Source organism: Tamandua tetradactyla, chromosome 3, assembly GCF_023851605.1.
Source record: "Tamandua tetradactyla isolate mTamTet1 chromosome 3, mTamTet1.pri, whole genome shotgun sequence".
Lineage (NCBI taxonomy): Eukaryota > Metazoa > Chordata > Mammalia > Pilosa > Myrmecophagidae > Tamandua > Tamandua tetradactyla.
In genome coordinates, this window is record NC_135329.1 from 208,403,661 (window position 1) to 208,430,847 (window position 27,187).

The 27,187-nt window shown below is 44.2% G+C and overlaps 1 protein-coding gene across 5 annotated transcripts in view; it reads left to right on the forward strand.

The window, feature by feature from the left end:
* DIS3L2 (DIS3 like 3'-5' exoribonuclease 2) overlaps window positions 1-27,187 on the forward strand; it is a 526,830-nt gene that overhangs the window by 457,022 nt on the left and 42,621 nt on the right. For all 5 annotated transcript variants that reach the window (XR_013173119.1, XM_077155428.1, XM_077155431.1 and 2 more), the window contains exon 14: window positions 19,521-19,600. Coding sequence is in view for 4 of the 5 variants with exons in the window: in XM_077155428.1 (XP_077011543.1) it covers window positions 19,521-19,600 (80 nt within the window). In the remaining variant the exon portion in view is untranslated. The remainder of the gene's footprint in view (window positions 1-19,520; window positions 19,601-27,187) is intronic.

A 27,187-nucleotide genomic window follows, 5' to 3' on the forward strand; every position in this document is an offset into this window, starting at 1 on the left:
TTCAGAAAAGCATTTTGGATTTTTTGCCTTAGAAATACAGTCTTAAAATTGCTAAGTTGAAGGGGATTAACTTTTTTCTGTGATGTTATTTTATTATATATTTTATTTATTATATTTATATATTTTATTATTGTTTTATTATAAAAGTAATACATGTTTATTTTATAAAATTTTGGAAATTAACAATTAAACAAAAAACAGTCATCAGTCATCCACCAACTGTTAACAACATTTTTCTATATATCATAAAGAATGAACACTTTTAGAGCTTTTCATACAAACTGTCAGGTGCTTTTCCAGAAAGGTTATACTAATTTAGGCTTTCACCAGCAGGGAACAATAGTACATTATCATTGACGCTCAACGAAGTGAGAGTTTGTTGTTTTTATTTCATCTTTATTAACGTGATAGGTTGGAAATGGTGTTTTATTGTTGTTTTGACGTACATTTGTTTTACTGCTTGTGAGCTTAACCAACTCTTCTGTCTTCTCTTTGCCAATTCTATGAGAGGACAGATTTTATATACTATCACTAGATTTTCTGTATTAGTTTCCTAGCTGCTAAAACAAGTAACATCCAATGGATTGTTTTAATAACGGGAATTTATTGGTTCACAGCTTCAGAGACTAAAAGGCTTGCTTCCTCCAGGGGTCAGTATTGTCCGGCTGGCTGGCAGTCTTTGGGGTTCTTAGGCTTTCCCTTCATATGGCACTTTTTTCTCTTCCCGGTTCCATTGATTTCAGCTGCTGGCTGTTCCCCAGGTTTCTCCTTCTGTGTCCAGTTTCCTTTGCTTCTAAGGATTTCAGCCATCATATTGGAGTAAGGCCCACTCTCATTCTGTTTGGGCATACCTTTTACTAATAACATCATCAAAGGCCCTGTTTGCAGATAAGTTCACACCCATCCAGGGGTTGGGACCCAAACATGCCCTTTTGGGAACATGATTCAATCCCAAAAACTCTGCTAACACCTTTAGCACTAGACCCACCAGTCACATTTTTATCCAGAATCAACTTTCTTCTCTTCTAAGGTATAATTTACATATAGTAAAATTCACCTTTTTTAGTGTACAGTTCTACAAGTTAGACATACAATCATGTAACCTCCACAATCAAGATGTAGAAAGTTCCCTGGGAAATTCCTGAGTCCCCCTTGTAACCAACTCCTCCTACCCTCTAACCCCTGGAAACCACTGATCTGTTTCTCTCCCTAAATTTTGCCTTTTCCAGAATGTCATACAAATGGAGTCGCACGGTTTATAGCCTTTTGCATCTGGCTTCTTCCACGGAGCATAATGCATTTGAGGTTCACCCACACATGCCATGTGTATCCATGACAGGTCCCTTTCATTGCCAAGTAGTATTCCGTTGGATGGATGTTCCACAGTTGGTTTACCTATTCACCAATTGAAGATATTTGGGGTGTTTCCTAATTGGGGTTATTATAAATAATGATGCTGTAAATATTTGCCTATAGGTTTTTATATGACCATAAGATTTCATTTCACTTGGGTTGAAAGTGAGAGGATTGGGATTGCTGGGTCATATAGTAAGTGTGTATTTAACTTCTTAAGAAACTGCCAAACTGTTTTCCAAAGAACCCATGCTATTCTGCATTCTCATCAGCGGTGTATGAGAGTTCTAGTTGTGGTTTTAATTTGCATTTCCCTCATAACTAATGATGATGTGCATCTTTTCTTATTCATGTTTGCTGTCTGTATATCTCCTTTGGTGAAATGTCTCTTCTGTCTTTTGCCCATTTATTAATTGGGTAGTCTGCTTTCTTACTACTGAGTTCTGAGAATTCTTTATGTATTTTACTTGCAAATCATCTATCAGATATATGATTTCCTAATCTTTGGCTTGTCTTTTCTTGCTCTTTCAAAGAGCGAATTTTAAAAATTTTGATCAAGTCCAATTTCCCAAATTTTTAATTAATGAATCGTACCTTTGGTGTCATAACTATGAAATCTTTGTTAACCCACTATCACAAAGATTTTCTCTTCTTCTTTCTTCTGGAAATTTTGTACTTTTAGGATTTACATTTATGTTCTCCCTTCCTTGGTAAACACTTACTCCTAGACCCAGAAGCTTCTTTGGGGAAGCAGTTCCAATAATAGCTAGCAGTACACCAGCGCATAGGTTCTGGAGAGCTTAGTCAGGCACGGTGCCCTCCAGGAGCCATAGGAAAAGTGCTTCAGAAGTTACCTCAGGAAGGGCTCTGAGACAACATGAGACTTCTCTGGCTTAAGATTTGGCATAAAAGTGAAGATTGTATCTTTCTAAAAGAGGGTGTGAAATGATAAGAGACAAACCTCTAAACTTTCTGGATAACTCCTTTTGGCTGATACACAAAGTTGGGATATTGTGTAGTGCCAAACATAGGACTTTGCCGATTACATGCAAATACCCATGTCAGTGACTCATTCAATCATGCTTTAATCTCATAACCAAGAGGCTTTTAAAAATTATAGTCAATAAGGCAGTTTGCTAGTTCTGACTGTCATTGGAATTGGGTTTTCCTCAGAGCAGCTGGAGTATAATGTGGTGGAAAGAAAGCGCTGTGTGGGTGAAAGGCCAAGGATCGCTTGCCTGGGAAGGATGTGCCACTAATGTTTGATAGATATCTGTGAAATGACCAAAATCAGCTAAGTAGAGGCCTGCCATCTTTCATCCATGGGAAAATATACCACAGCCAAAGTTTTCTGAACACATTGTTGATTATTGTCTTTGTATCAGTCACTGCGAAACAGAACAGACATGGCCCTGTCTTCAAGGAATATGTGATTTGGAGTATGATCTGCTCTGTGCCAGGGGTGGAGGAAAGGGAAGACTGGGAGAAGATTCCTGCTCTAGTAAGAGAGGAAAATTATGAGCAAGTGGGAATGACTTGTCCTAGGTGTTCCAGGTTTGGTAACTTCTGAGACATGCAGGTCATTGGTATGGCTGTGTCATAGGAAAGGCTCACAGCAGCCATTGGAGATGTCACTGGAGGCGTAGCCAGGCCCAATCTTGGAGGACCTTGTCTACTTTGCCCTGAAATATGATACCATTCACCTTGATACCATTGAAGCATTTTACATACAGGAGTAATGGATTCAGATTTTCGTTTAAGACCTCTCTGGTGGTTCTGTAGAAAATGAATTGGAAGGGGGCTAATGGACATCAAAGAGGCTGGTTAAATGGCTGCAGCGGTAACCCAGGTGGAACACACTGGGGCTCTAACCTGAGGTCGGATGGCTGGCAGGAAGGATCAGATGGGAGAGCACTGAAGAGGTGGAATCAGGGAAAAGAGGGAGGGAGAGCATCTGAGTACTCTAGAGCCATTGACTTGGGCAGCTAGGTAGATATGGTGCCACCTCTCCCCTACCACCTGGGAGGAATTGCAGGTGGCACATGGAGACCCTCTGAGCTTAAGGTGCTCACAAAACAGCTGGTTACGGAAGTCTGGGGCTCTTCTAGGACCAAGCCACAGGTGTCTTCCTCTGATTAAGTTAGGACAAATTTACCAGAAACTTCAGGATTGCTTAATGTACAGTACACAGGACTAGAAAAACAACATCAAGTCTGGTTTGGAGGCTGAGGTTCATGCGCACAAGCATTCCGAGCAGTGCGTGGTGGCCCAACACAAAAGACCCCTCTAACCCCACCGGGAGCCAGGATACCAAACGAGGACTTCTCCCTCAGCAAGGCTCTGGAGGGGGCTGCTGTCATGAGCTTTCATCTGGCTTGCTTCCCTTCCTCCTTTCTCCTTCTCTCTCTCTCTCTCCCCAAGCTAAGACCTCCTCATTTATTTAAAAAAAAAAAGGGGGGGGGGTATGAATTCACTCTCAGTCCTTTTGAACTCGAGCGTGTCAGTGATAGATGAGGCAGTATTCTATAACTTCAAAGGAGAAAGACTGAGTGGGTGAATGTGGCCCCGGGAGTTGAAAAGTCCAAGAGAACAGGAGACCCATGGGGTGACCCCACCATCAGGAGGAGCGCCCTTGACCCCACCCCTGCTGGTGCCATGCAAAGGCACAGACAATGCTACTTTCAGTAAATCATGAAGGATCCTGAATACCCGTTTTTGTCCCATTTTCAATGGGCCTTGGGCATATTGCTTAAGATCTAGCCAGCCATTTGTGCTGGGTTCCCAGCTACTCAAAGACTCAGAGTCGAGTGCTCTCCCAGCTAAATAATGGAGTCTGCCCATGTGATTTTGGGGAAGAATTTTTTCTGATTTCCATAGTTAATCATAGTAAAGGTGACCTCATGGGTAGAACTGGCCATTGTCTCCCTTCACACGTCCAGCCTTTGAGTGATGCCAAGCTTTGTGAGGTATCCACGCAACACCTAATTCAATCACACTTCTGACCCCAGCGTCGCCTTGGCCCTGGCCCCTTCTCCAAGCTCAGTGTGCTGCTGGGGCCTCTGCACAAAACCCCGGCCATTCTCGGAGGCAGCCTGTGCCGAACAGAAGGGATTTGGCCATTTTTGCTGCTTTCAGAATTCTAGGCCCCCTAGTGAATCTGGCATGGGGAATGGCAGCTTGTTCTCATGAGGCAGTGCATGTTGTCCCTTGGCTGTTTCCACAGGGAGTCTTGGGAAGCAAAGGGAAGAGTAACCTGGGGTCATTTCAGGGCTGGTGCAGTCATTTCCTTAATCATCTGTGACCGTGAAGAGCGTTATTTTCTGTGAAGAAGCACAGAGGCTTCCTTGGCTTACTATTAATAATAACAAACAGCTGGAGTTTATTGAGAACCTGCCGTTTGCCGAGTGCATTCACGTGTTACCTCATTTAAACCCTACACCTCATACCCTTTTCTACAGAGAAAGAAACTGATACTGTTATGAGAATTCAGCAAGAGAAGGCATTAATCTGCTTTGCACAACAATAAGCCCCAGTATACCTTGACCATTTTTGTCATCAGCATCAGTATTATTTCATCTGTTCCCAAGTTGTGCCCTCCACTTTGTGATCAGACCAGTCACATATTCCATATTCATGGAACAGCAAACAATCATTCTTATTTCTTGGGTTTGGGTTATTTATTTATTCAGCCATCATCCATTGATGCCTGCTTTGCTGAGGACCGTGATGCATGCTGGGAATATAGTGACAAATGTGATGCGAGCGGTCTCTGCCCTGGCAGAGTTCAGGGTCTTGTTTTTCCTATCACCTGGAATCTCTCCCATCTGGGTCTTTCAAATCCTCACTGTCCTGCCAGACTCACCTCAGGCCTCCCCACTCCTCCAGACTCTCCTCTGAGCTGTGAAAGCATTGGAGTCAGAGTTAGTTGACTCTGCCACCCTAGTGTCACAGACTGTCCTCCCTGCCTCCCATAGTGCCTAGCATAGTGCTGAGCACCACAGAGACTTGCCCAATAAGCACTTGCTTGCAGAATTGTAAAATTTATAGCCAGAGGAGCCTTAGAAATGATCTTTTCCAAGGCCTTCATTTTACCGATGAAGTTACAGGGAGAGGGGCTCGTGCCCAAAGTAGTAGGAATTGGCTATAGGATTCCTAATCCATTTTTTGAATAGGATGGTAACAGATGCTACATTCATCTTAGTTTTTGTCATAACTATTTTGTTTTTCTTTATTCCTGCTCTCCAGGGCTACTGTTCTTTTAGCCTCATTGTCATTGTCCTGGTTATTACTAACTAGCTGTGTGCCTGGGCCCTGCGAACCAGAGGACAGGTTCACTGAATTGAAAAAACAGGGCCAGCCTCTCTTTCTCACTTGGCGCTCATTGGAATCTCCAAGCAGGAGACTCCCTCTGGCAGGCCCAGCCAGGTGTCTGCTTCGTCTGTTCACCGTCTCCACCTGAAGCTGAGGGCTAAGTCTGCTCAGCCTCTCACCAAGGCTGGTTGCCTTTAATTCTGAATGGGTGAAAGGAGAGCCCCACACACTCCTTAGGGATACCTTTGCCATGAGTCTTGAATAAGGCTCATCCTCTGAATACCATTTGCCGTCCTGTGTCTTAGAGTCTTGGGGAAGAGAGGCCTCCAGCCACATGCCCCTGTTTATGGGAAGAAGAAATAGCAAATGTGGCCCAGTGGGAAATGCATAAACTTTAGAGCCAGGTGATTTGAGTTCCATTTCTGGGTCTGCCAGGTGTTCATTTATATGTTGTCTGGCCTTGAGGAGATGAGTTTCTTAATCTTTCTAAGCCTCAGTTTCCTCATCTTTAAAATGAGAGTGGTAACACCTGAAAACATGAAGTTCTTGTCTCAGTGTGTTGAATGTGGAGCCTGTTATTCCTACTGCTTATCTCAGGGCCCTGATCCCTAGAAATTATTTATTTAATAAAGGCTTATTATACTAGGCATTATGGGGATCACAAAGTATAGCCAACTGAGATTTCTTCCTTGTAGCCTCCAATCTAGTTGGAAAGCTATGACAGTTCAACAAATACAGCTAAGGCTACATGTTTCAACTTGAGAATAATTGAGAAGAATCAGACCATAATAGAAGCAATATTCTTGCATCCAAACTGTTAGTAGGCAGCTACCTGCCATGCTCTAGCAGGTCCTTGTGGCTGCTTTCTTTCCCAGCAGAGATTAACCGACAAGTTGTTGTCAGTGCAGAGTTGCTGGGCAGCCTCCATGTTGAGGCACATCTGCTTACCTGGCTGGACCTTCGAAGCTTTATTTTGAAGCCGTGAGCCTCATCTGGAGGCATCTGGCCTCCCTCACTGCTGCCTTAGCTACTGCAGCCAGGAGGTTGGCCACCAGAGAATAAAATCAGCACTGCCTGTGATGGAAATCCCATGTCAGCAGGGTTACTCCAGAGCACTGGAGGTGCTAGTGCTGCTGCTGTCGATGAGAAGCCAACAAGGGGAGCTTTGAAGCATTGTGTCCTCCTACTGCATCCCCAGGATGATCCTGCAGATGTAGAAGTGGCTTCCCAAGTACTACTCAAGTTAAGAAATTGAACTCTGCTATTATGGAAATTTCTCAGGTTATAGCGCAATCACACTTGGAAATGTTGAATCCCTATTGTCTTGCTCCAGTGTATCATCCTTTGAAAATTAATCTCAGATCATTATAAGTAATACCTTAGTAACATAATAGCAATAGCTACCATTTATTGAGTATTTGCTATAGCCAGGCCCTGTTCTAGTGTGTTTTTCCTCATTTAATATTCACAACAACCCTATACAAGTGTTTTATAAAGGAGGAAACTGAGGTGCAGAGGTAAAAGGACTTGCCCGTGGTTACACAGCTAATAGGAGGTAAAGCTGGAATTCAAAACTAGACAGACTAAAGAGCCTGTGCCCTTTGCTTCCATACTGTTCCACTTCCCAGTTTGGTTGTTATTTGTAGGTAGTAGTCACAAGTTAAGCGAGCTCTTTTGTGCAACAGTAAGACCTCTGTCCCAGGTGGGACGGTTGAGGCAAATAGTAGGCACCTCTTAGGAATGCTAAGGAAGCATCTTGTCTGGTCTAAAAAGAAGAAAGTAAGCCTAGAAGATCCTTGAGGTCCTCGCAGAATTTGAGCCTTTGATTGTCCCCTAAATTCCTGGCCTGGAGCTGAGAAGATTGTACGGAGGTTAAAGGAAAAAGTTTCTGCTTAATGAAAATATTCTCCTAAGATTATCATAAAACTTGTTTTTTTAAACATTGAACCATTATGTCTTGTTTCTTAAATGATTTTCAACTATGTCAGATTATCCAGGGATTCTCAATTACCAAAGCTGATTTTTCACAATTAACAAGGGAAATAGAAAGTCTGTTTATTTTCCTTCTCCTGGATTCTAGCCCTTCCTAATACCTTCCACTCATCTCTTTAATTTTTTTTTTTTGGCTTTGCATTTCACTGTAGCTGTTAAACCTCCTCATGTACTTTCTTTAGAACTTCACAAAACCCATATGTTCAGAGATTCTCTAGTTTGTTACCATAGTTAGTATGACATCTATTAGATTGATACAGTGTTCTATAAAGAAAAAGGCTACATAAGACGCTATAATAGCTGTCATAGACGAGACCAGGAAGCTTAGATAACCACAGGTATGGGCCTCCTTGATATGTCCTTTCCAGATTCTGAGCAGTCCTTTAGATGTTGCCAGATCAGTGGGCATTTTGTGGCTGGAAGTGGCCAGCAGTGGTTCTTCTGCCAGGAGGTGCTACTAAGCCTACTGCTGCCAGGTGAAGCCAGGTTGGGAGGAGGAACAGAGCAAGCAGGGGAGGGGGCAGTTTGGTTGCCCCAGGACCAGAAAGGACCTCAGTTGGGAATTGTGTCCCAGAGGACACCTGGCCTTATCTGAGTGGATGGAAGCAAGATTAGTATGAACTTTAACAGCTGCTCTTGGCTCCATAAGTCAGCCTTATGCGGGAGGATTCTTCACTGTCCCTTCTCCTTAAAACATGTAGAGACATGAGCACTTGTTCTTCTGTCGTCCTTGGAGCGTCTCCTTTAACAGATATAGCAGTGGCTAGAAATATGGGGGATTTCTTTCAGTAAACGTATGAGATATTTCCTATTCGTTCATGAAACAAACCACAAGGAAGACCATAGAGGAGCTCAGCCCCATCTTACAGGTGGAAAGTCTAAGGCCATCAGAACCCCACCATCGCCCCAGAATCTGGGAGAAAAGAGAGACAAGACCAGAGCTGCTGGCTCCCAGCTTGGGCTTATGTAACTCCCCGACTCCTCAAGTCCCTGGAAACTGAGGCCAATTCCCTGGAAGATCATTCTGTTCTCTTTTGTTTTTTCAAGAATAGAGCCAGCTTGATCTCTGGCTCTGAGGTTGTATGGGAATGTCCCTTTTCTTTTCCTTCCATGAACCAAGTGAGTACCATCATGATCTTTTGGTAATCAGGTAGTATTTGAACTTGCCTAGAACTCATATGTATGTTTGACTTATATTTTGAAGAATTATGTCTGTTCCCAAAAGGACTTGAGAAGACTTACAACAAAGGAAACAGACAGTGAGATGAATACAATAAATATAAAGACAGAAAATCAGAACCAAGGAAAGGAAGCAGAAATGATGTGAAACCTACAACGTGAGCTCAGTTCCTATAACTGGACAGCATATTTTTCTGATTTCAATATCCGAAAGGCAGAAGTAGTCCTGCTTTGGGCAGGGAGAGATTTTATAAGGTTATTCTTATAACAAAACTCAGAGAAAGTCGAGAGAGATTTTTTCCTAGCACTAAAAGCAGTTTCTCTCATGAGGCTTTATATTTATTTTTGACGTTAAGAGTTATAGTGGACAGTTTTTATAGCAAATGAAGAAAGAGATTTTATAAGCCTATTTCTTAAAACAAACTTTGATGAAAATTGGGAGATGTTATTGAAACCCAGCTTGAGGAAGGCAAGTATGCTATTGAATAAGCTCATATCATCTACAGATGTAACTCTCCTGTAATCAAATTTGATTCAGGGATAAAGCTCTGAACATCTGCTTGAGTGGAGAACTGTTACTTAGGCCATACACATTTCCCTGCCTTCGCTAAGTGTGTTCTAGAAGCTGCATACCAGAGACTCTGACCAGGACTGTACGATGGGTACTCTCTACTGCTTGAGCAGGCCCTTTTCAGAAAGTTGATGGGTAGGTGGCAGAATTGATATAGTCTAGAAGCAAATAAACCTAGACTCTATCTTCCAGACATGCAACGACTTCCATGCTTTTGGGGGACCAAGATTCCCACAGTCAAAGCTGACACATTCCTCTGAAAGCTTCTTTGGGCACCTTTAGTCCCTAACCAAGGATCTTTTGGAGGCCCCAGAACTCTGAGCCCTACATGTAATAGAGATGGTTTTGATCTGGTAATCTTCAAAGATATCACCCTTTTTGGCCATGAAAATCTTCAGAACTGCTCTAGCATTGGTAGGAAGAACAGATTGGTTGCTCATGTCTCTGCATCTGGCTACAAGTGACACACTCAACGCTTACTGTGCTTTGTGTTCACAGTTGTCCTGTTGCTCAGGAATCTGAACAAAAAAAGTGAGCCCATGACCAAGTAAGTCCTGATCAGGACAGCTGGCCAAAGGGAACTTCTGTTCAGCAAAATAACCCCCAGGATAGAAAACAAACTCTTCTTGCTGGCCTCCCTGGGCAGAACCGGCAGGCTGGGGCAGAGGCAAACACAGCTCTACTACTCTGGTCTTGCTGGCAAGCCATAAAGTAACCCTCTGAAGAGGAAGAGGCCTGCCAGGGGGACAGGAGAACTGCTGCCAGTCTCTTTTCTTCTGGAGCTGCCTCATTGGCCGAGGCAAACTTAGGATAAAGCAACAAGCTCAGCCACTTAGGCTACTGACCATAGCATTGGAGAGAGACATTTTTTCTTCTGAGCAAGTAAATCCTCGGCATTTAAGATTCCTTGTCCTGTCATTTTTAACCTCAGTGAGAATAGAATGAGCCTCTGAAACAAGGTGCAATGGATAAGAAGTGGCCTTAAGTGAAAACACAGCTGTGGGGTTTACAGACAGCCCTGCAGGGAGGCGTCATCCAGTGGGAGCGGCCAGCCGCACCAGAGACCTTCCAACACTAACGAATTGGGGGCTCTGTGCTGAACAAGATTTAGTTTGATGGGTCCCTGTGCCAGCAGATGGATGTATTTTTCTTGAAAGACCAAGGTGCCAGAAATCTCCATGATTACGTTACTGGAGCAAGGTTCTTTTTTGTGGTTTGTGAAGTTGAGCATCAGGACTGCAGGATTCTCTTGCTCTTTCTCACTCTTATTTTTTCCAGGTCAGAACCAGAGCTCGGGGTGGGGAGGAAAATCCTGCTGAATGAGCAAGTTCTTTCTTAAAAAGCTCTCTCCAAGTCCAAAAAGACTTCAGTGGACTTAGGAGAAAGAAATTTAATACATTGCCATAGAATCGTTGTTAACCAAGTCAAAGCAAAGTCCACCGCATCTTTGTCTTATAAAAGAAAGCAAAGAGGAGATGGAAAAAAAGAAATAATGCTTAGGAAATCCAAACCAAACAATAAAACTAAAGAAGAAAAACTAATGCTCACCTCTGAGAATTTGGAGATTTCCTTCTAATAAGATTTTTCAATTACAAACCAAGCTTCAGGTAGAAGTAACTTTTCTGTTCTTTTTAAGAATGCCACAAATGACATACCTGAAATGTTTGAACCGTGAACCACGACAGGATTTGCCACTTTGGGCTTGAGGGAGAGTTGGACACCCTGCAAGACCCAGTGGGTCGTGAGGGCAAGAATCAAGCCTGCAGAAGCTGGGAGGCTTCCCAGGCTGGTCCTTGACCTGCATTTGAACCATGGTCCTAATAGCTAGCAGATTAAAGCCAGCTCCCAGGCGTCCTAGAGAACCCATGTTGGTTTGAACTAGAGCAATGTTGGCCAAAGAACTAACACTCTGCTTTCCCAGCTACCTCTCTCATTGCACCCCTGCAAGGGAACTTTGTGCTGGACTCCCAGGTGTCTCTGCTCATGTACTGAGGTAGCCTGCAGAGAAGTTCTCACTTCTCTGTCCTTCTGTGGCTCCAGGTGACTTTCGGGGGGGGGGGGGGTCAGAGAGGAGATCTGGTTGCCCTGTGAAGGTCATCTTGCATCTACTATGGACAAAACATGCACCCCAAAACTTCTTAACTCATCTCTTACCCTTCCAAGATTAGTCCAGGGAGAAACTGGTTTTCAGAAGCACCAGAAGCTCTGAGCTGGTGTCTTCCTTAGCTAATGCACTTTTGTGCCAAGGGACCTGCGCATCTGTTCTCTGGAATGTGGCAGCATATAGGAGGACATCTGGCCTATATGCTTAGCCACCTTCCCTGTCCTGTCACTCTTTTTTAGTTATTCTTATGAATGTTATCTGGCCTCTGTGCTTCACTGGGTAGGAATATAAAGTAAGGTCACATCTCTTTCAATAGTTCCATTAAATGACTCCAAGGATTCCTTCTTGCTTAGCCTGAAACTCTCATTCTTCCCCTAAAAATGGGGCAGGTGGGGGCATCACTAAGGTTCACCTGAAGTGTCTTCCCCAAGCGATACCTGGGAACCCCGAGGAAGACTTGCGTAGGCCTACGTCAGTCTTGTTGCTCATCTGTTGTAACCTGCTAGGAGGGTGCCACCCCAGCCAGAGAGCCCAGAGGGCCAATAACCACAATAGGGTCGGCATCCAGTGTTCCCAGAGTACAGGGAGGGACTCTCCTCTCCCAAGAGTCCTGGTTTCCTTGGAGCCTACCCCTGGAGCAGGAAGCCTGGGTCAGAAGGGGTCTCAGCAGGAGTCTGCTGGGTCTGTCCAGAGCCTGCCCTCTCCGTGACCTCGCAGCCTGCGCCTCTGAAGGCAGAAGGTGCTTCCGTTTCCTACCCAGGGCAGATTTGCCCTTCATTTGTCCAGATGAAACCTTGCCTCCCACCAGACTCATTTAGGTGCCTCATTTCTCTGCTGGTAGGGGCCCTATTGCAGCCTTATTACCGCCTCTCAGGCTCTTTGCTCTCTTCCTTCTTCCCCCAATACCAGGAATGTTTTACAGTTGGAAACTGTCCATCCAGAGCAGCCCATTTCCCACCGAAAAGGTTGGACTAGTGTCAGGGGCTTCCACTTGATGTGGGAACTGCTTCTGGAAAGGGAAGGAGGAGACCTGGCAGAGGCTCACAGTGGCCGCCATTCTTGCAGGCCCACTCTCCAAGCTGAACCTCCCTGGGTGGGTCTCTGTAGGCCTTGGCTGGAGCCAGTGTGCCAGACAGACCACAGCCAAGAGGTCTGCTGGTCTCCTGCAGTGCCTGCCACCTGGGAAGCACTTAATGGGTATTGTCGCGTGAAGTGCCATGTACCTCTTCTGTGACTGTCGAGATGGGAGAATCTGAACACCGAGTGTTTGGGCCTTACTTGTCATCAGTTATGAAGGAGGGCAGACTGAAGTGAGAAAAGGAATAAACAACTCAGGGATGAAATTGGGTGATGTTAGACTTATTCAACCAAATAAAATTATGCTGAGGGGCACCGAAGCCTGCCAAGGGCTCAATTCTGGGTCTCTCAATTAAATGACTGGAATGGTTAGCTGTTAATGAGTAAACAAGATGCTCTAAATCTCTGGTCTGCAGTTCAGCTCAGTGACATCCCGTGGACTCCTGCTGTGGACATGTTAAGGCACTGAGTGCTCAGGGTACCTGGTGAAGCCCTTAGACTTACCAGGGAGAGAGGCCCAGCCAACAGCACATGAGAGGAGGGAGTAAGGCAAGGTCACAGTCACTGTTCTGGAGAGAACCTCAAAGGCTGTGTGGGTTCTTACTGGGATAGACAGGAAGGGCCCCTCTGGAAGTAGATCCAGCTTGAGGCATGGTACAGACTCATGGCATGAGCTGTGTGGGAGGGAGTGTGCCAGGCTTTCCAGTGGGGGGAATCTCTGCTCCTGAGATCCTCCCTGTTCAGTACACCTTCCTCACACCTCCTCCACCCCTCTGTATAGTCAGGGCTTGTTCATGGAGCAGCCAACCCACAGGGAGCCCAGGGCTGTGCCTAATTCCTTTACATGTCTCTAGCACATAGACAGCAAGTAGCCATCAGAGATGCTTAAAGAGGGACACAGTTTGAAAAGAGAACTCAGCTGTATGATGGAGAATAGATGAAAGAGAGCAGAGCCAAGGAAGTGGGCAGACATGTCCTGCCTCAACATCCTAGAGAGAAGAATGAAGAATTACCAAAGTACGGGGCCATCCCAGAAGGCAGGCCACCAGGCACAGCTCTGACCCTGCTCCTCGGCAAGTCTTTTGATTCTGCTTCCTCAGTAAGTTAGCTTGGTTCTCAAGCTGCCACCATTCTTGACCTCATGTCCAGGAGTACTCAGCCTCAATGGTCATGTGTCCATTCCTGAGCCATCTCTCAGGACCAGAAAATGCCTTGGGTTCCTATCAGTTACTGTATTAGTTTGCTAATGCTGCTGGAAAGCAATATACCAGAAATGGAATGGCTTTTAAAAAGGGAATTTAATAACTTACAAGTTCATAGTTCTAAGGCCATGAACTATGTCCAAACTAAGGTATCCAGATAAAGTTACCTTGGCTCAAGGAAGGCTGATCTGGGAAGGCATGTGGCTAGTGCCTGCTGGTCCTTGTTCCTGATTTGTTGCTTCCAGCTTCTGATGCCAGTGGTTTCCTCTCTAAGAATCTGTGGGCCTTCACCTGTTTCCTCCGGGACACAGCTCTGGGGTCTGGCTTGCTCAGCATCTCATGGGAAGGCACGTGGCAACATCTGCTGGGCTCTGCCTATGTCTAGGCATTTGCTCTTTGTCAGCACTCCAAGCATCTCCAAACATTCATGTCTCTGTCAACTCAGAAGCAACTGCTCTCCAAGCATCTGTATCTGAGGTTTCTCCACAATGTTTCCCCTTTTAAAGGACTCTAGTCAAATAATCAAGGCCCACTCTTGAATGGGTGGGGTCACATCTCCATCGCCAAAAGGCCACACCCACAATTGGGTATGCCACATCTTCATGAAGATAGTCTAATCAAAGGTCACACCCACAACTGGGAGTGTCACAGCTCCATAGCGATGATCTAATCAAAATGGTTTCTTCCCTCCCTTATTGAATCAGGATTAAAAGAATACCAGCTGCTCCCACAAGATGGGATCAGTATTAAAACATGGCTTTTCTGGGATACATAATAGTTTCAAACTGGCACAGTTACTGACAGGCATATGGCATTATTACAGGAGAGCTGAAAGTTGAGTCTGCTTCTCGCTGGAGCCCCTGAACTGGGGGATGATTGGGGCAAGGGAAAGTTGAGTAAAATTAGGATAGTATTAGGAGGAAGGGAATGACTGCTGGATGGATGTCCATGTGTACTACAGGAACCAACTGGACTCTGTCGTTCATGTATCGAACCTTGTACATAGCAGGCACCTACACACACATGTGCACCTGTAGGGTCATACTTTGTGGGGTGCTTTGTCTGGGAATAGCATATCATAATGCTGGGTGATTTCATGTCTCTCAGGGAGAAACTTTCTACCCACTCCCAGCACTCCATTCCTTCACTCCTCCTTGAATCTTCTTATTATTCCACCTCCAAGGTCAATCACAGCCAACTCCCTGACCACGGCCTCCAGTCCCTCCAGCTCCCCCACCTAGTGGTTCCCACAACTCCTCTCCTTGACCTTGGAACATTGGGAGACCAGGATAGCCAAGAGGTTAGCAGCACAGATCATACCTCAGTTTTACCACTTACTTGCTAATTCAGGCTGAATACTTAACCTCCCCGGTAGTAGGGTTTCAGGACTTGCAGAGCTGTCCTGAGGTTTAAATAAGATCATGCATGAAAGAAGCTTTGGAAGTGGAAGTGCTCAATATCTATTAGCGCCATACAAAGATACCTATTACCCAGACCCCACAATTTGCTTCCAGTCAGCCCCTTTCATTTTTATCTCCTTCCTGTTACCTTAGATTCTCTGTTCCATCACTTTATCCACTGTTGCCAATGTCCTATCTCCACTCCCTTGCTCCATTATCTTTTCCTCACACCTTCCTGGCAAATGCTCAGCTTTGAACCAGTCTAACTTCCTGCGTGCCAAGGTCTAGGTAGCTAGAGAAAATCCACAACTGGGCAGATGGTTGCCACGGTAACTTCAGATCCTGTGACCGCAGAGAAACACTTCTTCCCGGTCATCCTCATGTGTGTCCCTGTCAACTGTTTTTCCTCTTCTCCAAGGAAGCAATTTTAAACCTCATCACTTTCCTCAAGCTTCCATTCCCTCCCCAACCCATCTTTCCATTCCTTGCAGATCATTTGGCCTCCTAATTCTCAGAAAAGAACAAAAATCAGGCTGGGACATTCCAAACCCTGCTCCCAGATGTGCAGATTCCTCTGTCCCCCTGCCCATTTCCTTCCCGTTCCCATGGAGGAAGGGTCTTCAGCATATGCTGTGGCTCCCAGTCCATTATCTCAGAGAACTCTGACCCCCCATTTATTTCTGTTTCTCCTGTCTTCAACTGCTCCCTCTCCAGTACATTCAACACATAGGCGTCCTCCATTCAACAACTAGAGGTTCTCTCCTGTCCCCACTCCCCATCACCTTCTCTCCTCACTTGCTTTATTGTTGACTTGCTGTGTACATAATTTCTTGATTTTGAGAATTCCCCTGGGATTAAATTTCCCACAGTTCCTTCATGATTGAGGACTCTAGCTTAGATCTCATCACTCCTTGTTCAGCTGGTCAGGGAAACCCAGGTGGAGTGGGGAATGGAAGGCAAATTCAGGATCTCACTGGCATATGCTTCCCAGTCTCGTCAGTCTTGTCTCTTAGTTGTGTCCCAACCCTTCCTTCCTCACCCTCACAGCTGTAATCCAGGCCCTCATCTTCTTTGAGCCTCTACAATGTCCTCTTTTTAGGCCTCCATTTCTCCATGCTCTCTCACATTAGCCTATTCTCAACTTAAAGCATCAGAGTGGGTCTGTCCACTGCTCAGAAGTGTTCACAGCTTCTCATTTGTGACAGACTGAAGTGCACACTCCTGCACACCAACCTGCCTTACAGCTCATCTCCCTCAGTGGCTCCTTCTCAGACCCATGGCCCATTCCTCACAAGGGCACAGGAAGGACACTGGATGTTGGTTGAGAGGTTGAGTGCAGCACCCTTGGAACTGATGGGTAATAGAACAGGCAAAGATGCTCAGTAAAGATAAGCTTAACGAAAACAAGTGCTAAGAGAAGTAAGAAACCAAGAAGGACTTAGATTCTGTAAGGAAGTAAGGATCACTAGTTATAAAATAAGGCAGGATGTAGGGAGAGTATTAATCTTTTACCTGCTATCAAAATAGTGTATGCTCCTTAAGGAGAATTTGGAAAATACAAAGTAAAGCAATCACCTGTAGCCTCTGTATTGGTTTGTTAATGCTGCCAGAATACTTTATACCAGAAAGTTGGCTTTTATAAAGGGATTTTATTAAGTTTCAAGTTTATAGTTCTAAGGCCATAAAAATATCCAAATTAAGGTATCCAGAGAAAGATACCTTGACTCAAGAAAGACCGATGGGTCCAGAACAGCTGTGTCAGCTGGGAAGGCACATGGGTAGTGTCTGCAGGGGTCTGTGGCTTCTGGTTTCAGACAGCTTCTCCGGGGGCATTTACTTTCTGCATCTCCAAGCATCTGGATCTCGTATTAGGTCTGAAGCAACTGTTCTCCAAGCATCTGCAACTGATGTTTCTCCAAAATGTTTTCCCCTTTTAAAGGACTCTAGTGAATTAATCAAGGTTTGAATGGGCATAGTCACATCTCCATTTAATCAAAGAACCACACCTATAATTGGGCGTGTCACATCTCCATTGAAGTAATCCAGTCAAAGTTCCCACCCACACACAATAGGTATGGGCCCACAAGATTGGTTCAGGATTAAGACGTGGTTCTTCTGGGTTACATAGTAGTTTCAAACTGGCACAGCCTCCTACCAACTGATAACCACTGTTCCCATTTTGATATCTTTCCCTTCAGTCTTTCTTCCATGTAGTCTTTGTTCTTTTTTACATAGTCTTACATAGTTTTCATGATATATAACCAAGTGTTCATCCTGCATTTCTTCATCTAAAGCTATCTCAAATATTTTTCCAGGTTAATAAAAGTTCTTCATGAACAATTCAATGGCTGCATGCTTTTCCACACGTGACTCTAGTGTGGTTCACATAACCCTCTCGCTATTTCTGGCTTTAAGAGTCTTTCCATAAGTAACACTGGGCAGGGGGAATAGTTCTGCAAATAAAACTTTTCCTTCTACATTGCCGATAATTTTTCTAAGCCCAAAACCCATAACTTGAATCACTGAGTCAAAGAACATGAAAATTTATAAGGGGTGCAGACTTTTGAAATAGACTAAATGAACATAGTCCTGACCACAGCTACAAAGAAGGGACATAAAGAGATAAAGGTTATAATTAAGTTGTTGTTTTTTTAATAAATATTTTTTGCTTTACTGAAAGAGAGGGCTAGAAAGCAGTGCTCTCTTGGGAAAACATGCCTTTGAGTTGAAGTCCCAGGCTCTGTGATGATAAAGAAGGGTTTATTTCTGATTTTATATTTCCCCTGGGTCAGTAGAATGACAGTTGTTCCTAGAGCTCATTATACTTCTAAGGAAGAGAAAAATCACCCAACATCTAATGATGCAGAACATTAGCTGTGTTAACAACCTTGCAGTTGGAAAATAATTATAATTATTGTATCCTAATGTGCAGTTGATTTTACTTAAATTTTCCCTAGTGATATAGAAACGCAGTGAATTTGCAAATATAGTTATTGACTCTGCATTTGGAAGTGTTAAAGCTGCCATAGACAGCTAGCTCCAGCAGGACCAGTGGAACTTCCCTGGGCTCCTCCTCCCCAATGACACACACTGAGTCCTGCACCTACCTGAGCCATCCCCTCCAGAATCCAGGAGACCAAGAGTCAAGACTTCACAGAGTTCTTGTTCCTGATATTCCTAAGTCGAAGAAGGCTACTGGTACCACAAAGTAATCATGTCCCAAACCAAACTTTTGAGTCCTTACCCCATCCCTACCCAGAGTCTTCCTGGCATTAGCAAATGGAACCACTTCTTATCTGGTTGTTCAAATGCAGAAACGTAAACCATCTTCAGTTTCTTCCTTTCTATCCTCTCCACTCCCCAGCATCAAATCCATCAGCATCTTCTATTGATTTTACTTCTAGACTACATCTCCAACTGTCCACTTCTCTTCATCCCTCCTGCTGACCTCTGATTACAGCCATCATCTTCACTCACCTGGATCGCTCAGCCAGCCTCCCACAGGTCCCCTACTTCTGCTCTCACCCTCCAGTGTATTCTCTCACAGCAGCCAAAGAGATCTTTCCGACACATAACCCCGATTTTACAGCCCACCCCTTCCTTACAACATGCCCTAGGCCTTCCTTTACCAGTAAGATAAAGGCCAAAATTTGAACATGGCCAGGAAGGTCCTGTATAGTCTGCCCTGGCCTTCCTCTCCAGTGTCACCACCCACCATGCTCCCTGCCTTTGTGGCCCCCAGCTCAGCTGCCATCCTTCCTTACTGGGGTGTTTCACCCTCAACACCAGGCTTTCTACGTGCTGTGCTGCCAGGGAGAACTTTCTTTTCTCCTCCACACCCCTTACCCACAGTCTAGGTAACCTTTTCCTCCCTTGGATTTGGGTAACTCTTCCCCAGTTCCTAGCAAAGGTCAGGCTATTCACTTTTTTAATGGAAGCATGTTTGTTTGTTTTTTCGGTGATCTAGAACAATCACACATCGATGTGATGATTTGTCTGATGTGCCTCCTCCACCAGCCATTGAGATGCAGGAAGGAGGCCCCCGGTCAGAGTTCCTTCCCCACCCCTAGCTCAGTGTCTGGCACAAAGTCCCTACTGTGCGTTGGTTGCATGCTGAATAGTAAGTGGAGTCTAGTAACAGTCTTCAGTGATGACAGTGCCCCTAGATGGCAAGGGGCTCTTCCCAGAGGCGTGCAGACCCGTGTTCTCTACGTCACATCAGCTAGAAAGAGTGTGGTTTCGCTTGACATTTTTTTTTCCATTTCAAATCTCAGAATGAGTACAGCATTCTGCCTAAAACTTACTCATTTTTCTTTTCTCTCTTTGTTCAGCTAAAGCTTGCTTTCACTCTGGACCATGAGACTGGATTACCCCAAGGATGTCACATCTACGAGTACCGGGACAGCAACAAGTAAGCCACACACTGGGGAAGAGTGTCACTCACCATGTCCTGCACAGGTAGCGCCTGGGGGGCTTCCTACACTGTGTGCCCTTACAAAGCCATTGTCAGGAAGGAAACTACACCTTTTGCAACTGTGTTAGAAAATACCGGGTACAAAAATATTTCTTCTGTAAAATCTATCTTCCCCCTAAGCAAAAGACTTGAAGTACTTACCTGGGAGCAGTGTGATATATTAGAATTACTTCCAAAGTAAACCTGCCTTTCCAGGCTCCGGCTTTCCTATAGATGCGCTATCTGGTCTTTGATCTTATGGTCTTGTATCATGTGATTGTATAATTCGATTCACTTGTGACTTTGCCTTTTATTGCGGTTCTGTGATCAATATCTGATGATAGGTAATGTTTAGAGGTTTGTTGTGCCAGCCTACCTTGTGAGTTTTATGATTGAGAGGGGTGGTTCTGGATATTTACAGAGATTTAAAGTGGCGGTCTTATTGGCATCTCCTATCTCCATCAGACTGCCTCCTTGACTGGGCACTTTTTTTTCTGTGAGACTGTGAAAGTGGGGTATGGATAAGGCCTAGGAGGAGGAGGAGGAGGAGGGCAGCCCCACTAAATACCTGCCAGGTGTGAGGCACACCCTCGGGATGTCCCACCTGTCACCCCATTTGATCCTCACAGCAACCTGAAGAGCTGGGCAGTCCTGTCGTGTGGTATTATTGTCTCTGCTGAGGCCTAGGGAACTTAGGTGACTTCCTCAAGATGACTTGCCACAGCTGTGAGAGGCAGAGGCAACATTGTCATGTTTTACTCTGGGAAGAGAAAAGATGAAAGACAAGTGTTGCAAGTAGCTACTTCTGGAAACCCTAGTCACTGACAAGGATGATCCCAGCCTGGACTTGACCTCTCTGTTTAAATATCCAGGCTATCCCATTTTATCCTCCTTCCAGGACAAGTTCCTCTATCCTCAGGAACTCTTGCTGTGTTATAGAATGCCCTCATGACCCTCAATCCATTTGATTAATTTCAAGACATTATTATACTTTGTAGTTTATCTTTAGGAGAATGCCAGGATAAACTATTACGTACCCTCAGTTCCACCAAATTAACCATTTAGGAAAGGTTGACAAGAGTCCTTTAACATCATCATTCTTCCTCTTGGATGGTATTATTTTGGAAGACAGTTCCAGAGTTGCTAGCACATGGTGTACAAGGCCACCATTGAAGCTTCTCTTAATGCTTAACTCAGCAGAAAAGTAAGGCTGGACTTCGCTATGGTCCAGAGACTAGAGGGAACAATTGAGCAAGTCCCTAGGTGGCAGGGGAAAGCATCACTAGGAAGTTAGAGAGAAACATAAGCCATAAGCTACTTGGCATGCCACTCCTGCTTCCTTCTTTGTCATTCCACAGTGCTCAACCTGGGCTGGTACTTGCTGAGTGTCAGTGGGCAGCAGCTCTAATGCACAGATTGTGGCAGGAGAAACAGATCTTTAGACTCTGGGATATTTATGGACTCCAGTTCCAGCCCACCTCTCTACTCTTTGGAAGAAAAGTTGACAGCATTTTCATTCCGTATGAGAAGACCACTGACCCTTCTCCCTTTAAGTTCATGTCCTGGCAGTTTAGATGTCCAGTGACAATAACAATTACCTTGTCTTTGAAGATGAGAATATAGACTAGCTCTCTTTCTTGGCCTAATGCCTAGCTCCTAGCATATCATCAGAGTAAGCAATGTAAGAGGAGAATTAAGGCATTGTAAATATTGATAAACTGTATCTAAAAATTGGAAAAGAAAGCATTTGTATAGCAAACTGAATATAAGCCATGATCTAGAAAAGTATGGCAATCAAATGCCTTGGTGAGCTCTCTCTCTGTCTTACTCTTGCTTGTCTTAGAGTCAATCTTGATGTTCATTCTCAATCCTTGAACAACTTTCTTAACCACTCTGAGGCTCAGATTTCTTCATCCTAAAAAAAAAAGTAGGGGTGATTTTTGAGGATTGAATCATGTCCCCGCCAAAAGGCATGTTCAAGGTCCTAACACCTGATTCTCTGGATGTGAAACCATTTGTCAATAGGACATTTGAAGATGTTATTAGCTAAGGTGTGTCCAAACTGAATGAGGGTACACTTTAATCTAATATAACCAAAGTCCTTAGAAGCAAAGGAAATTGGACACTAAGTAAAGCCACAGGGAGCAGCCCAGAAGCTGGAAGTCACCTGAACCAGAAGAGGAAGATGGATGGCCATGTGACAGAAGAGCCAAAAGAATCTCAAAGACTGACAGCCAGGCAGAAGGTACCAACCCCAAGAGAAAACCAGCCTTCTAGCCTTCTGCCTCTGAAACTGTTAACTAGTCAGTTCCTACTGGTAGTCCAACCCATTGTATGGTATTTATTTTAGCAACTAGGAAAGTAAAACAGTTTTTGGTATCAGGAATGGGGTGCTGCTTTGAGAAGTACCTAAAAATGTGTAAATGGCTTTGGAATTAGGTAATGAGTAGAGGCTAGAAAAATTGTGAGGGGCTTGATGGAAAAAGCCTAGATTGCTTTGAAGAAATTGTTGGTACAAATATGGACATTAAAAATACTTCCAATAAGGTCTTAGGGGAAAATGATAAATGTGTTATTAGAAACTGGAAGAAAAGCATTCCTTCTTATAAAGTGGCAGAGAACATGATGAAATTATGTTCTGATGTTGGTTGGAAGGCAGAGCTTGAAAACTGTGAACTTAGATATTTATCTGAGGAGATTTCCAAATTAAATATAGAAAGTACAGCCTGGTTTGTCCCTGCAGCCTATAATAAAATGCAAGAGGAAAGATGTGAGCTTAGAACAGAACTGTTAACCACAAAGAAACTAGAAATTGATGATTTTGAAAATCCTCAGCATATACCTATAGTGTGTTCTGAGCCTAGGGCCAGAAGCACCTCTGTCAGGGAATCTCTGTGCTTTCAGGAAACGAGTCCCCAGAGAACAGGGCTCCATGTGAGGGTTTAACTGAACAACCCTTTGCTGAAGAGGGTGTGGCTGAGTATGCATCCAGTCAGTCATCTCAGTGGAAGTCAGGATTGGAAATACAGTTATCCAGGAAGGATCTGTGGAAGGTTCTATTATCTGATGGTTTTGACCTCTGGAACTACACACAAAGCCAACAAGATTTTTGTAAAATTTGTATGAACAGAAGCAATACCTAAAAGGAACAGAAGGAACAAATTGAAGAAAATGACTTCAAGGGCAGAATCATGGAAGTCGACGTCTGACAAAAGAGCTCTCCTCAGACTAAGAGAGCATGTTCAGCCATGGGTATGGAAAGGGCATTTTCTACCCAGCACTTGGTGTGGGTGGCCCTTATACCCTTTTGTTCAGAGATAGTTGCCACCCCAGTGCTTGGAGATGGTAGGGCCTGTACCCCAGCATTTATGAAGACCCGGCTGAATGCCCTGAAATGGTGGGGCCCATACCCCAGTGTTCAGGGAGAGCATGGCCACTGCTCAAGTACTTGGAATGGGTGGGACTGCCATTCTATCAGGCCCAAAGGACAAAAAATCAAGCCACAGTAGCTCTCAGAACTTGAGATCTAATGGAGCTTGCCCTTCTGGGGTTTGGATTTGTTTGGACCCATGCCTTTTTTTTTACTTCCAATTTCTCCCTTCTAGAATGGGAATAAGTATTCCCATTCCTATACCTGTCCCTCCATTGAGTGTGTGTATATATATATCTGGATACAGATATTTTTAAGTTTCACAGATCCATCAGACAGAGGAATTTTTCCCAGAATGGACCATGTCCATAACTAAGTTTTATGAGACTTTGTACTTAGCATTGTTCTAACATAGTTTTAGCCTTTGGGATGTTGTGATGGAATGGATAAATTTTGCATGTGGAAAGAACATGTCTTTTGGGGGTCCACAGGGTAGACTATTGGGGATTGAATCATGTCCCCATAAAAGGCATGTTCAGGTCCCAAATCCTGGTCCTGTGGGTATGAACCCATTTGCGAGTAAGATGTTATTAGTTAAGGTGTTCCCAAACTGAATGAGGATGGGCTTTAATCCAATATGGCTGAAGTCCTTATAGAAGCAAAGTAGAAGCCACAAAGAGCAGCCAGAAGCTGGAACTCAGTGGAACCTGGAAGAGAAGGGAGAAGGTCCTACCATGTGTGTTGCCATGTAACAGAAAAGCCAAGGAACCCCAAAGGTTGCCAGCCAGTCAGAAGATACCACGCTCAGGAAGAAGCCAGCCTTCTAGCCACTGAAACTAGCCTAGGTAAACTAGGCTAGGTAAACCAATCAATTTCTATTTTTAAGCCAACTCATTGTCATGGTATTTGTTTTAGCATCTAGGAAGTTAAAACAGGGACTAATGATACCTTCTCGGCATGGTTGTTGAGGAGATTAAGAGATGACACGTTGAAACACATCACCTGGGCTAGCATATGAAAGCCCACAGGAAGTAATGGTTTCCTCTCCTTCCCAAAAGGAGAATTCCCATGACTTCCATTTGGTTTGCCCAGTGCCAGCAGGGCTGTGTCTCTAAGCTGTGGCTGCAGTTCACAGAATACCACTTTGGACAAAGGCAGGTGTGTAGCCATTGGCAGCCCTCCGTGGTGTGATGCACTCCTTACAAAGGCAAACTCTTCTTCCCCTTGTGAATTGTGAAGGAAAGCCTGGAGGATCTCCCAAGCCGGTTGTTACTTTCTCCTGTCCCCCAGGCTCTGCCCTGTCTGTGTCCTTTGTTCACTTCTAGAGTCAATTCCCCTATAGTGCCTAAGTCCCAGTACTGGTGTTAATAGTGGAATTTAGGAAATGAAGCTGTACAGCCCTGGGTCATAAGAAAGGACCCCACACAGTGTCTTGGGCCAAGTAATATGAAGACAGCAGAGGCAGAGAGATGAGACTCTACATATGAAAGAAATTAGTTTATATCTGAATTTTATCTGACTGTTAGTTTGGTGCAACTAATTAATGAAGCTGCTACTTTTATCTTCTGGATAGTCCCTGTAATATAAATGTTAATCATTTTACTATTCATCTTATTTGTTTACCAAATCCAGTCCATCAGCAAAAAATTGTCCTGAATGAGTACCAAAGTTATTGTACAGTTCTCCCAAGGTCATTCCTTTCAAACAGTGAAAATGGGCACTCTAGTTTTGAATTCCCTGGGCCCTCTTTCATCTTCCTTCCCTTGAGCCTCCTAGTAGTTCCCATCCTTGACTGTATGTCATTCATCCTCTTCTGCATAAAAGGGCTCATCTCTGCCTCTGGGCTTCAGGATGAGAGGCCCTGGGGCTTGTCCATCTCTGGTGAGTCTTGGACTCTGCCTCCTCCTGGGCAAAAGGGCACGGCCCTCAGACAAACATTCTTAAAGCTCTGAGGTCATTAGAAGAAAGAAAGTGCCCTTTTATATGTTGGATTAGATTAGTGAATGCCCAACTTCATGCACCCCCCCAATGAATTATTCTGAAAGCATTCTAAAAGCTGTTCAACTGTGCATCCAACAGGTATGAGGCTTCTGCCAGACAAGCTTACAGATCCTCTCAGTCACCATCTGTGGACCTGAGGACCACCTTCTTTCTTCTGTTGCAGAAATCTTTATCTGCCTTTAATACTAAATCCATTGAATTCAGGACTGACTGGAAGTCATGTTTGCCATGTGTGGGCTAGGCAAGGAATAGCCCATAAAGAGTTGAATAAGTGGTCCATGAGAACTCAGTAAGACATTTATTAAGCCCCCCCTCTGTAAATGTGTTGTGCTAGGCACCAGGAAAACAAACATAAATTAGACCTAGTTCATGCCCTCCAGGAGTTTGTATAAATAGTAAAATACCCTGCAGCATCCTCTGGGGCAATGTGTGCTCCAATAATGGTAAGAATCAAGTGCTGTGGGAACTGTGACGAGGAAAGTGGTTGCTTCTGACTTTGGAGCAGCTGTGTGGTTGATGCATCCATTGGCCTAGCTTCCATCCAGGATGGCTTTCCAGACCTTTGTCTCCATTCTCCTGCACCTTGCCAGAGCCACTGAGCTACTTTGCAAACTGTTCTCCCTGCCCTTAGCTCTACGAGGTCCAGTCTCTCCTTTGCAGCCTGAGTGAGCTTCCTGTGTCTTTTCATTCTGGTTGCTTTTAAGACCTTGTTTTTGTCTTTGGCATTCTGCAGTTTTAATATGTTACATCTAAGAATGTGTTCATTTTTATTTATATTGCTCAGGACTCAGTGCTGTTCTTCCCTTTTAGAAATCCTTATCTGTTTTCTCTTTGAATTTCTTTGATTTTTCTCTTACCTCTCCTTCTGAAACACCTGTTAGAAACCTACATCTTATTTTATCTAGCCTCTCTTTTTTTCTCTCTCCTTATCTACCAGTTCTGCATTCTGGGAAACTTAGCTCAAAAGCACCTACAGTTTACTAATTCTCCCTGTAACTGTTTATAATCTTCTGTTTAGTACCCCTTCCCTATTTGAGTGTTTAATTTTTATTTTTAATTTTTAGAAGTTCTATTTTGTGCTTTTAAAAATCACCTGGGGTTCCCCACCCCACCCCACCCCCACCCCCAGTTTGTTTATTTGTTTATTTTTTAGCCTTTCTTAAATTATTATTCTGTTTTTAGTGTCTTATTCTTTCATTATGCTTTCTGTTACATCTTTTATCTCTAATTACTTTATTATACTTATTATTGTATGTGTGTGTGTGTGTGTGTGTGTGTGTGTGTGTGTGTGTGTGTACGTGGACCAGGAATCGAATCACTTCTCCCACATGGCAGGTAGGCATTCTTCCACTGAACCACCTGTGCTCCCTGATTATACTTATTTGCAAGCCTGTTTCAAATTGGTTGGTTATTTCTCTTTCTAGTTCTAAGGGTACCACTTGTCACATGTGTTGTGTCTCTCAGCTCGCCTTTACAGTGGTTCATTTCCTCGTGTGTTCGTTTTTATCTTAAGATCATCTGCAGCAGGGAATGTTTTGCTATGGGAGTCTCATACATCCTGGCGTGTAGTGTGGCCTTTCCTTGGTTTTGCATTTGTTCTGACAGGATCCAGGACTTTCGTAGATCCTTTCGGTCTAGATTAATCTCCTGTCTCAGGTCCTCCCCAGTACCCAAGGAGTGTGCATTCAGACTCCATACCCACATGCAGCTGGGCTGGGGGTATCCCTTTCTCCTGGGAGACTCCTCCACTTTCCTCTACCTATAGCCAGTGAGCTACCTTGCTGCCCCCCAGGCTGTGAGGAAGGTCTTCCTGGTCCCAAGCTCAAAGAACGACACCCCTTCTGAATCCTGGCTGTCTGGTGGGGGAGGGGAGGGTTCAGTTCTGGGACTCTGGCCAGGTCCTCTGCAGCCTGTCAGCGTTAAAATCCCAGTTCTTGGAATATCAGTATCTGATACTCACACCTCCCACTTCCCATGGTAGAAATGACAGCTCCAATTTTGTTTCCTTTTCATTTTACGCATATAGGAATTCTCCCTTTATTCTTTCATGCACAGTTATATATTTAAATCATTTGTTTGGTATATTGTATCTATCATTTCTGTGTCAGGAAAGAGGTCCACATTAATTCAATCTACCATCTTATCAGAACCATTAGTCTGAATGAACTCTTTAA